The 11,227-nt window shown below is 41.1% G+C and overlaps 1 protein-coding gene across 1 annotated transcript; it reads right to left on the bottom strand.

Annotated features, from left to right (window-relative positions):
- Window positions 1-573: 573 nt before the first annotated feature.
- LOC147307642 (uncharacterized) lies at window positions 574-5,536 on the bottom strand. The gene is made up of 5 exons (XM_086271781.1): window positions 5,453-5,536; window positions 4,027-4,498; window positions 3,738-3,818; window positions 3,268-3,348; window positions 574-2,863 (listed from the first exon to the last, which is right to left on the bottom strand). The coding sequence occupies exons 1-5, from the start codon at window positions 5,474-5,476 to the stop codon at window positions 1,950-1,952; spliced, it is 1,572 nt and encodes a 523-aa protein (XP_086127907.1). The 5' UTR covers window positions 5,477-5,536; the 3' UTR covers window positions 574-1,949.
- Window positions 5,537-11,227: the final 5,691 nt, after the last annotated feature.

Raw genomic sequence — 11,227 nt, 5'->3', positions numbered from 1 at the left:
CCATATTTAACAATCACCTTAAGTGAAAAATGATCATCGTTGGAGATTTTTTATTAGCAGATGAATTTGCAGTAAGTGCTGAATCAGAATAAACTGCAGTGTGTTAAAGTTTAGAGTTTGTTGGGAGCAGCCAGGCTCAATGTCTGGTTTTGCTCTGCACACGAGATTCATGTCACAAGTTAATTTTTGGACCAGGGGACCCAGAAAATGTGCTGCTGCTGAAAATAACTCAAACACAAAGTTTAAGTGAAAGTTTTTAATTTCAAACAAAGCCCACGATGCACAGATCGCAACAACCTGAAGCACAAACAGGCGACACGGTGTGGTCGCTGAAAGCACCTCAGAGAAGGTGAACGATGCTTTAACCTGTTACACATGCAACACACTCCGTTTACTGTCTGAATCCAAACACACGTCCAACATCACCTGATGGTGTCGCAGGTTTTACAGATTATACCTTTTACAAAGTGGAAGTTTAATGTTGCGAGACATCAGGCAGTGATAGTTTCATAGGAAGCTTCATTGTACAACCTTTGTTTTAAATCATATAATAAAAAAATAAAACCTTAAAAATAGCGAGAAAAGCCTTTAATCAGTTATCCTACATTCAAAATTAGATTTTCTTCAAAATTAAGAAAACATTAAGAAAATAATGGCACGTGTTCTCACTCTTTATATCTTTTAAAATATTCATGTGTACTGTGGAGATCTGTGGAGATTATGATTCTTTTACTTGATGAACCTGAAGAGAATTTCACTGATTTTGTGGAGAATTTGCCGGCACGTCTCATTGCCGTGTCTTCAGCCTTCTTCATTTCTCAACGTCTCGTTTGCGTCACAGCTCTGTTCCCGCTCCTTCACTGTAAACCTTTTAAAACCTACATCTCAACAGACCTGTGGTGATGTTATTCCATCGCCTGCAGCTGATCCAAATTTTTCATTTTCTATCAAAAATATTAAAACCTCTGTTGCTAAATGAGCTTTCTAACAAAAGGGCGCTCTAACAGTTGATTAGTGCATGATCAAATGCTGGCATATACAAGCCCAGATGCATTTTCATATGAGTGTTGAATCATAGCCACATTTAAAAGGAGGGTATTATGGCTGTTCAATTTTCTTTCTTTTTTCCAATTGTGTGTCAGCTGATCCCAGCGGTCACTGGGTGTGAGGCAGGATACATCCTGGACAGGCCTCCAATCTGTCACAGGGAATACACATCCTGTCTTTAAACTGTTGCAAGAAGACAGATAACTGAGAGGTTCGTCAAAGTCAGTAAGCACAAATCATTCAAATAGTGATTGAAGATATTTTAGTCGGAACCAGTACTTGAAGCCACTAGCATTACCAGTAAAACAGGACTTGATTTTAGGGGGAGTTTATTTTTGTCTCATCCAAGTGTGACATAAGAGACGAGAGATGTTTGCAGTCAGGAGAATGTTTGTTAGACATATGACTTCCAGGTGAAAACCTTTTAAAATTAGTATTCTGCAACATTGTAACGCTTTTTTATTTCATTTGACTTGTTTTTATTGTCCCAGGAAGAGTTGGAATTAAGGTTCATTTAGACATCGGTTGACAATAATTGCCTGGATATGCTAACATGCTAAGTGTTAAACAAATACTTCAAGAAGGATTTTGTGTGTTTATTGTTTGGGGTTTTTTGCTGGCCTTTCCTTTTATGTGATGCCAGCTTCAACAACCAAACAGAATTAGATTTAACCCAAGAAATAAAACCTGATTTTTTTAATTGAGTAGTAACTACAGTGTGGTACAATGGTCCTACAGTAGAACTTGTATTCAGCATAACTCTGGTAGAAAAACCTATTTTAACAATTGTCATTGCTTCATTGATAGAATACCCCTCCTTTAAAACTTGCAGTTATAAAATCACTGAGAATTTGATTGGATGCTTGTTGTGCCTCATCTATAACTGTGCAACTGAAAAGAAACTAATTTGGTGGAGTGGTGGTAGGGTCGGGACCATCCCAGCTGTAGCTTCCATGACGTGACTGTGGGAGGTAGTGATGTCTGCCCAGAGGAAATTCGCAGGAGTCGGGGTGCAGCAGATACCCAGAGAACGTGCTAGTGCTTTCATTATCAGTGTACATGCCATTGGTGGTGGGGTCCTTCACCTGCAGCCAAACCTGGTCTCCCATGTAGAGCTGGAGGACCACCGTGTGGCTTGTGGTGGATGGGAAGGTTCCTTCTGTTATTTTAGCCACAGGGTAGAAATTGCGGAACAGGCCGACTTTAAGCGGTTTCACAGCAACTGACAGGTGAAAGGAGAAGACGTAGGTGCCGTTGACGGGGGCTATGTAGATGCCGTTTCGGTTAAGGTGGTTTTGCTGGTTGGTAAGGATGTGTGGGAAAGGAATGGGAAAATTGTGAGCTGGAAATGACTCGTTGATACAGGCGGAGAATGCTGACTGGATGGCTGGAGAGCAGGGCCCAGGTGGCCCCATGAGACCCATATCACCCTGGTTGCCTTTTGACCCCATGGTGCCCTGTATACCCTGGGAACCAATATCACCCTTGTCCCCTTTGTCTCCCTTTTGCCCTGGTTTGCCATCAGCACCATTTGTTCCATTTGTGCACTTACACACCCCCTGCTCACCTCGATCACCCTTCTCACCATCGTTGCCAGGGTTTCCAGGCAAACCCATGTCACCCCTATCACCTTTTATGCCCCTGGGTCCATCAGGACCCTGCACCCCTGGCAGGCCACGGGCTCCAGCTGGTCCAGGTGGTCCTTGAGTACCAGGTGCACCTGGCACACTCTCGCAGGTGGCAGGGCATATACCAGATTCCCCCTGAGGGCCCGATGCACCAGGGGGTCCCATTGATCCTTGGTCCCCTTTGTCCCCTGGAAACAGCCACAGCATACATCAAGAATACGATCAAGTTTAACACTTTATTTTACTGAACAATTTCCAACAGTATTTACTCAGGTGGGTTAAATCCTAAAGAATCCCCACATTTCTCTCCATTTTCTGTATGTAGACTGATGAAGCTGGCCAGTTTGCCCAGAATCCATCAGGATCTTTCCAGGATGTACTTTGGAATTACAATCTTCCACTCAAATCATCTCATTTTTATGCCTGAACCCAAACCTTACCCACCCTGTACTAATGTTAAATCATTAAACCATCATAAAATTACATTCACACAAAGCACTGACAGGTATTATTTCCTGCTTTAATAATATCCATGTATTACCAATCACGCTTTAAATAGGGTGACCTTCTCCATAATGCCATGTAGACCCACCTTTAAATCCCCGATCTCCCTTTGTGCCAGTGAAACCTTCTGCACCTTGCATTCCCTTTTCCCCCATTTCTCCCTTCTGGCCTGTAAACAGAGAAGACAAAGGTGAGTTGATATTTTATTGAGTGAAAAACCAACAATTCTAAGTTTAAGCTTATTAGCTTTTTTGAAAGATACATTTAAAGATGACAACAGGTTAGAGGAACAAAAAAGAAAAAAATGAGATTCAGTTTGTGGTGTTTTAAGGTGGATTTCATTCAGTATCGATAGAAAAGTACGTGAGGAGAAGAAACATAAATTCAAATCACAGGAAGTCAGTGTCTCATTTTCTTCCCCTCTTAATTTCAGCGTTGCTTTGTGTTGCAACTTGGTTTGATTAGTTCAGTCTGGAAAGTAAAAAAAACACCTTTATGTTAAAGACCCTGATTATTGTAAATGTGCTTCTTCACACACCCCTCTGGTGTGTAACTCACCTTTTATCCCCTGAGAGCCTGTAAACCCTCTGGGACCTGGAAACCCCATCAATCCTCTACTTCCAGCGCTCCCGGGAGGACCTGATCAAAAGTTAAAGACAGGTTACTTTCAATATAATCAGATATTTGAATTTGAATTAAATCACTAAAGAGGAATCATCCTCCAAACCTTGCTGTCTGCCTTGCTTCAAACTTTAAATCCTTGACATTTGTTCAGACATTAATGATTTTCAAGTTTTACATTTTAATCGTTGTTTTTAGTTTGAGGTGCTTTGAGTGATCAGGTTACCTGGAAGACCTCGGTCTCCGCGGTCTCCTTTGGGTCCTACGGTTCCTTTGCAGTATTTACAGATGCAAAAAAATGGAATCTGGTCGGCGGGCGGGGGTACCGGTGCATTTAGCAGCATGTCACAGATTGTTGTGTCAGGCATGGGTGGTAAAGGTATGTTACTGACCCCAAACACCCTGGGCATGTTGGGACCTTCAGAGTTGTTGCCATAGTGTGGAAATGGGGGTCCTGTTGGAGGCATCATAAGAGGCCCTCTGCGTGCCTCGGGTGGCCACGATGGGATTCCCGTTGGGTGATCAGTCTTCTTAGAAGTCTCATTAAACTGCCTGTCAACTGATTCAGGCCAGTGGTGGGTGTTGGGATCATATGTGGAGCCTTCCTCTTCACTAATGTATTGTCTGGTGTAGTTTTGCACCCACATGGCTGAGCAGAGGGTGGACAAGACAAGCAGTCCGAGCAACCTCGTCAGCATCTGGAGAAGGAAGAAGGAAGAAGATGCATTTGGTACTTAGAGGTCAGAAATGTAAAATCTGTTGTCAAACATCCTGAGAGTGTAAAGATACTAAAACAGGACTGATGTGATCGCATCTCTCGAGCTCTGTCGTGTTCAGTGGATTTCATGTTCAGTAGTAAACAGGCCGTTATTAAAGTAATTCAGACCCGATGAGATAAAAGTGCACAAAATAGTCTTGTTTTCAAAAAAATATTAAATAAGATTTGCTTCTGAAACTATTTAAACACGACTGCATTAGATTTGAGCTGCGCTGTTCAAAATGCAAGAAATAAATATTCAAGAAATGGAAAACTCTTTGCAAAAGACTTGATAATGAAGAGAACCAGCTGATTGTTAACAGTTTCACAACTGATGATTTCTGTTTTTAGATCAACTAAATAAAATGATGCTGTTGCAAAAAGGCAGCTTTTAAGAGAAGCCAACATTCCAGTGTTGGAGTGTTCAGGTACATGCATGTGTCATCAGCACAGAAACGCTAAGAGACGCTGTGTCTGTGACATTTATGCCCCGAGTGGAGACGAGAAGAGCATGAAATCGATCCCAGAGCTGGCCCCTGTGGCACACCACACAGATATAAAAACATTTACTAAATAAGTGTCCTATGTGACAAACGCTAACAAAAAACTGTGGACACTCAACACGATGCCCTCACGGACACATCCTGGTCTGTTTCATAAAATCAGTTTTAAATAATCATTCAAGTCCGACAAAAGATTTGTGAACTAAAAACATTAAAATGTTTTAAAAACACAATTTTTACTGTCACTTGTATAAAAAGTTTTCAGTCTGGATGAAACATGCAGTTGAATTTTGAAAGTTTTAGTCTTTTTTGATGCATACGTTTAAAAAAATAACCTAAATTGCTCTCAGACTTGAAAATAAAATCCTCTGAGATGCTTTGGAGAGACTCACCGCCACATCCGAGTTGTGCTGCATCTTCTGGAGAAGCAGATTTGGGAAGATGAGCTAGCTGGAAGAGGCTTTGATGCATTTATAAGCCTCGGCCAAAACAAAATATCTTTCAGGTTCAGTCTCACCTGCAGACAAAGGCTGGAAACACGGGGAGGAGGGCAGCTACAGCAGGGATGTCTATTGTGAAGAAGAACTGGGCGTTCTGCCTGCGACATGATACAGAAAGAAGAGATGATTCTCTGTTTATCGTGCCATCTTTCTCCACCCTCCATTTTCTCTCATCCTTTAAAAAACACATTTAATATTTAATATTTCCTTTCCACACCTGTAGCTGAAGCAATCACACCAATAGTGACATAAAAAACCTAAACAACATGAAAGACTAAAGAAAATGAGTCTGTTTAGTTTTCTTAGAATCAAACCATTGATGTGTATCTGTGCAACTCATGTTTGAACTAGTGAGGAACAAGTCAGAACCAAAACTGTGTTGTCATATTGATGCAACAGCAGGTGCTTTATCGTTCCTGTGACCACCTGGCAGTGGTTTGATCCACTCTTTACCATTATCAGATTATTGACTAGATTAGTCGTTCATGCTTCAATGTTGCTGGGCAGGCACGCACCTCCAGGTTCAGGTTTATGGAAGCAGGAGGTCTGGCCACTGTTGTTCCTTTGGATTTTTATATAATTTTCTGTTAGATCCACAAAGGTTTTCTCATTTTTCTGATTTCTCAGAACACCCATCGTCTAGTTTTTGCCACCTCTTTAAAAAAGAATCCTGTAAACTTTGTCTGTGATTGTAAACCAAAGGCTGGGTGGCACAAATGAATTATGTGTCTATTATTTCTGACTAACTTCTATTTTATCATTAGGTTCAAATGATTAAGTACAAACAAGTACCGCAGTCGCCACATAGTGATGAAGTTGTAATAATTTACTCAGCATGATGTTCAACAATGCAGTAATCTAACACTGAGGAGGCAGCCAGGCTTCACAAAGGGCAGCCTACTTTTTATTAGCACATTTTACTGCACAACAATGATTTTATTCTATGAAAACATCTCATGAGACTGTCTCCATACACAATATTACAAAAACTAATTATACGCCTGGGAAGAAAAACAACTTGTAGCTGAAATTTAAAACTGGCCTAATTTTAAGAGCAATGACACAATGAACATAAAGTTTAAGCTGCAGGTATTTATTTAAGCATTGAGTCTGTACTTTTATTGAATCGAACCTCAGATGCTCCGGTTTATTGCTGCACCGAAGTATTTGAGTACTCTCTGTCCTGTTTACCACGCTCTCCTTGTTTCTTTCTTTTTTTTAGCATCGATGTGTGAAGTTCAGATAGCCATGATTTTCTCAGTAAAATGCTTTTTATTCTTTTTATTCTATGCTATTAACACTCAGACAAGTCCATCAGGGTTGAGTACTTTGACCACTTAGACATGTGGAAGACAACAGGTCTAATTTAATTTCCTGCTGGTAGAGAACCCTTACAACATGTGGCTTTTTATTTATTTTTAGTAAAACCAAACTTTTATTTCATTAGTTTTTTTTTACAGGCAGACATTGTAAAACTCTCTCTATCCCCAGTCATTTTGATGGCAGCTTCAACAGCTAGCTGTCAAATGTGGTGCTGCGTCCCTGGAACTAGTTATTTTGAAGTAATGTATAAATAAAATACTAGAATTTTGTATATTTAGCACAGTGTTACCTCCAGGCCTGGCGGGTATCCACCTCAAAGCACCCAAACATTACAGTTCAGCAGAACTCGATTAGTCGAGTTCGTTAAAAACTCACCTAGTTGGGTAAAATTAGCTATAGAGACCAAAACCATCTTTAGTAGCATGTAGCCTGTAAACATGTTTATTTCTGCTCTGAACTGGAGCTTTTTAACATGTGAGTTTACTGGGACTGAGTCACTTTGGAGCCAGCCTCAAGTGGCCACTATAGGACCTGCAGCTTCTGGTTGGCAGTTCTGTACTGGTTTTACTGGGGGTAGGTAAACCTCCAGGGCAGTGGTTCTTAACCTGGGTGCGATCGAACCCTAGGGGTTCGGTGAGTCGGTCTCAGGGGTTCGGCAGAGCCTCTGCCGTGACATGCTCGGCTCATTTTGTACACCAGTAAAAAACACATGTATGTCTTGAATTTGAAAAAAAATCGTATTTTATTTTTCACTGAAGAGGGGTTCATATGAAACTGGGGGGGTTCAGCACCTCCAACAAGGTTAAGAACCACTGCTCCAGGGTTAAACCGGTGTTGCTAAAATCTTTCTTTGCTTCTGACAGGATACTTAAAGTAATAATAGATTTACCATCAATGATAAACTATGTGCAGTCTGATCATAAAGTAAAGATATACAACGCAGCAGGGAGCAAGCCAGGTCTCTCACCAGCGCAGGAAGGCCACACCCACCCACGTCACTTTCAAAATCACTAAAATCGCCTGTGGAACCAGAGATGGCTCCTTTATGTCCCGAGGGCAGCTTTTATTCAGAAAAAATGAAAACAGCTGAGGACACACGAGTAAACCAAGCTGAGGGAATGAGGCTGAGGCACAAAGGAGGACACGGAGATGAATGGTTAACCTTAATAAGTGCCCTGGTTTCCACAGCAGGCGGTGCTCAGAGACACTGTGGAGGCTGGCCTGGGTTCACGCCTGTAACCGCTCGCTCTCTGGGTGTTTCCGGCAGCTGACGACGAGACCGGCTCTTTACTTCGGAAGCTTTTGTGGATTTCTCCTCCGAAAAACAAACACAAAAGCTGTTTTAACTCAGACATGTCATGTTTTTAGAGGGTCACGTGACAGCTTCTTTTCATGGAGTCTCTCATCCAATTATGGTCGTTTCTGGCTTTGAGAAAACAAAAATGAACAAAAACTAATGTCAAGGCTGAGGGTTCAGAAAGGTGCTCACAAAGTCATCTAATAGCAAAATCTTACAGCTTTTCTTTCACGTACTCTGTCCTGATATATGTTCATTCTTGTGGTTTAATTAAAACAGTGTCAAATACTTGAGTGAATGAATTTATCTATAAATCCTGATGTGAACTGTTTCCTGGGGGAAACCCCTAAAACCTTTTGGCTTTGGTTCAAATCATTACAATCAGCTGATTCCTGTTAAGTGCCGGCTCTGCTTGGAAACCAGCATTTAGGGATAAGACTGTTCTATGACCAGAATAAAGCTCGTCCTGGACACTGGATCTCCAGGAGATAAATGTCAGTCAGTGCTCTGTCCTCTTTCAGAGACAAAAAGCTTTTCTTCCTTATTCTTTCTTGTTAGAAACTGTTCTCCTCCTTCTATTTGGACTTTAATATCTTTCCAATCAGAGGATTATTAGTTATGTGATGCCAGTCTCTTTATACTCTTTCTGTGCTTGTTCCATAATTGTAATTGAAAAATGTCTGCTAAAGTCCTGCTTTTCCTGCTAACTGAGCCAATGCGTCACATTTGTGTAAAACGTGCCTTCTTCCTTGTCTGGATTTTTCTTAACAATATTCTATGTTAAAAAATATTAAAGATCAATAAAATGTTTTTAAAAATTAAAAATTACACTGAAAACAAACTAATATTACACTGAAACAAAATAGCTGTATGTAAATGTGTTGAGGATGGCCACAAACCTCACAGACTATGTTTGAATGTCTAACAGCGTCAGCCTGAAGCTGATACTGAAGTGTAAAACTGCAGCCCAGAATGACCTCTCCACCCTGTTTGTGCTGTTGGTGACTGTTGGAGCCTCCAGCAGGTCTGTGCTCCAGCTTTTTGTGTGTGTGACTCAGTGTGGTGTGCTGGTTAGTGCTGCCTGTCGGGACCTTCCTGTGTTCTCTCATCTCCAGAGTCCAAAGACACAAATGTTGGTTAATCAGTGATTGCAAATCGGCTCCAGGTATTTTTTATTATTAGTCCTTTATTTATCCAGGTAAAAAATCTCATTGAGATTAAAAATCTCATTTCCAAGAGAGACCTGGCATCATGGCAACAAAAGTCACATACCACATAGGTATATAACATTTAAAACAAATACAATATCCCATACCAACATGTGTAAAATATACAATAACAGATCAAATTAAGAGTACATTAAAAACAATCACACTGAGTAAAAGAGCTGTTCTCTCGTTCCTTTAAGACAGACTTAAACTCTCCCAAGGTAACCTGATCATTTCAGTTCCTTCTGCAGATTATTCCAGGAAGCAGGGGCAGCGTATTTAAAAGCCTTTTTCCCCAATTCTGTTCTGATTTTTGGGACAATCAATTGTATGATATTGTGCGAACGAAGGCTGTATTGGTTGTGGTTTTTACACATATAAACACATAAATAAGATGGAATCAGCCCAAGGAGAGATTTATAGATAAAGATCAACCAATGGGAGAGTCTGTGAATATGCAAAGATGGACATTTAGCAGCAGCATACAAAGAACAATGATGTACACGATTTCCATAGTCAGTAATAAAACGTAAAGCACAATGGTACACAGTATCCAACCTCTTTAGGTAGTGGGCAGGTGCATTCATAAAAAGCAGGTCACCATAATCCAATAAAGGTAAAAAGGTTGCACGAATCAAATGTTTTCTCACTTGGAGGGAGAAACAGGATTGGTTTCTAAAAAAGTAACCTAGTTTTAGTTTTAACTTCGACACAAGCCTTTGAATGTGAGTCTTAAATGACAAATTCTGATCTATAATGATCCCTAGATACTTGTAAGACAGGGCTGCCCAATCCCGGTCCTCGAGAGCTACCGTCCTGCAGCTTTTAGATGCATCCCTACTCCAACACAGCTGAATCAAATGGTTTGATTACCTCTTCAGCATGCCATCGTGTTTGGCAAAGGCCTGATAACAAGCCATTCATTTGATTCAGCTGTGTTGGAGTAGGGATGCATCTAAAAGCTGCAGGATAGTAGCTCTCGAGGACTGGGATTGGGCAGCCCTGTTGTAAGATGTGACCATTTCAATTTCAGTTCCTTGAATTGTTTTAATCTTAGGAGACGTAGCTAATGACTCTTTGGGTGTGAGTGTGTCCTGCCGCTCACACTGTGGCAGCTGGGAAAGGCTCCCGCCTGGTTCCTCTGCAGGGACTTTACATTACCCAAGCATGGTTTCTTCCTGTTAAAGGAGGAATTTTTCCTTCTCACGTTTTGTGATTTGATCTTGTATAAATAAAATTGAATTGAATTGAAAACCAGATGGTGAATTTTAAAGGAAAGGATACCAGGCTGAAAACGCTACGCCCAGGTGAACAGAATCCACTTTTTGGGATTTCCTTGCCTGGGTGATTGAGGATGCATCCAGCAATACTTGGCTGTGGTGTCTCCAGCTGTTTCTGCCCACAACCAAGTATGATGAAGGTTATAACCAACATGTCTGTCTCTCAATGCATCTCACAGACTGAGCTTGCTAGCGTTAGATGATAACTTAGCACTCCAAACAGCCAACATTATCTTAGCTTTTAGTCATACCAAGGTCTAGTCTGGTTCACAGGCTTTGGGCTTTGCTCAGTATCTTTACAGATGTCTTGTAGGGTCATAGGTGTTCATGCTTCCAAAGACAGTGATTTAAATGATAGAGACGTGAAGACTTCATCCACGTCCATGTTTGTGGTGAATAACCACAGATCTATTGTGTGGTGGGTACACAGTGAAAAGTCCCACACTATCGTCGTCCTGCTAGTGTCTGAAGGTTTGTAACATTTTGTGAAAATGAGGTCTGATGTGTAGCAGAGTGGGTGGAGGATAAAGGGCAGGTCTGTGTTGACAGTGTTGGTGGA

The sequence above is a fragment of the Aulonocara sp. 'chitande type north' Nkhata Bay genome, linkage group LG18 (genome assembly GCF_057382095.1).
Source record: "Aulonocara sp. 'chitande type north' Nkhata Bay isolate Kocher_YH1m ecotype deep benthic linkage group LG18, A_spYH_male_GT1.1, whole genome shotgun sequence".
Taxonomy (NCBI): Eukaryota; Metazoa; Chordata; class Actinopteri; order Cichliformes; family Cichlidae; genus Aulonocara; species Aulonocara sp. 'chitande type north' Nkhata Bay.
Note: the sequence above shows the minus strand (reverse complement) of the source record. Positions and strands in the feature narration are given on the sequence as shown.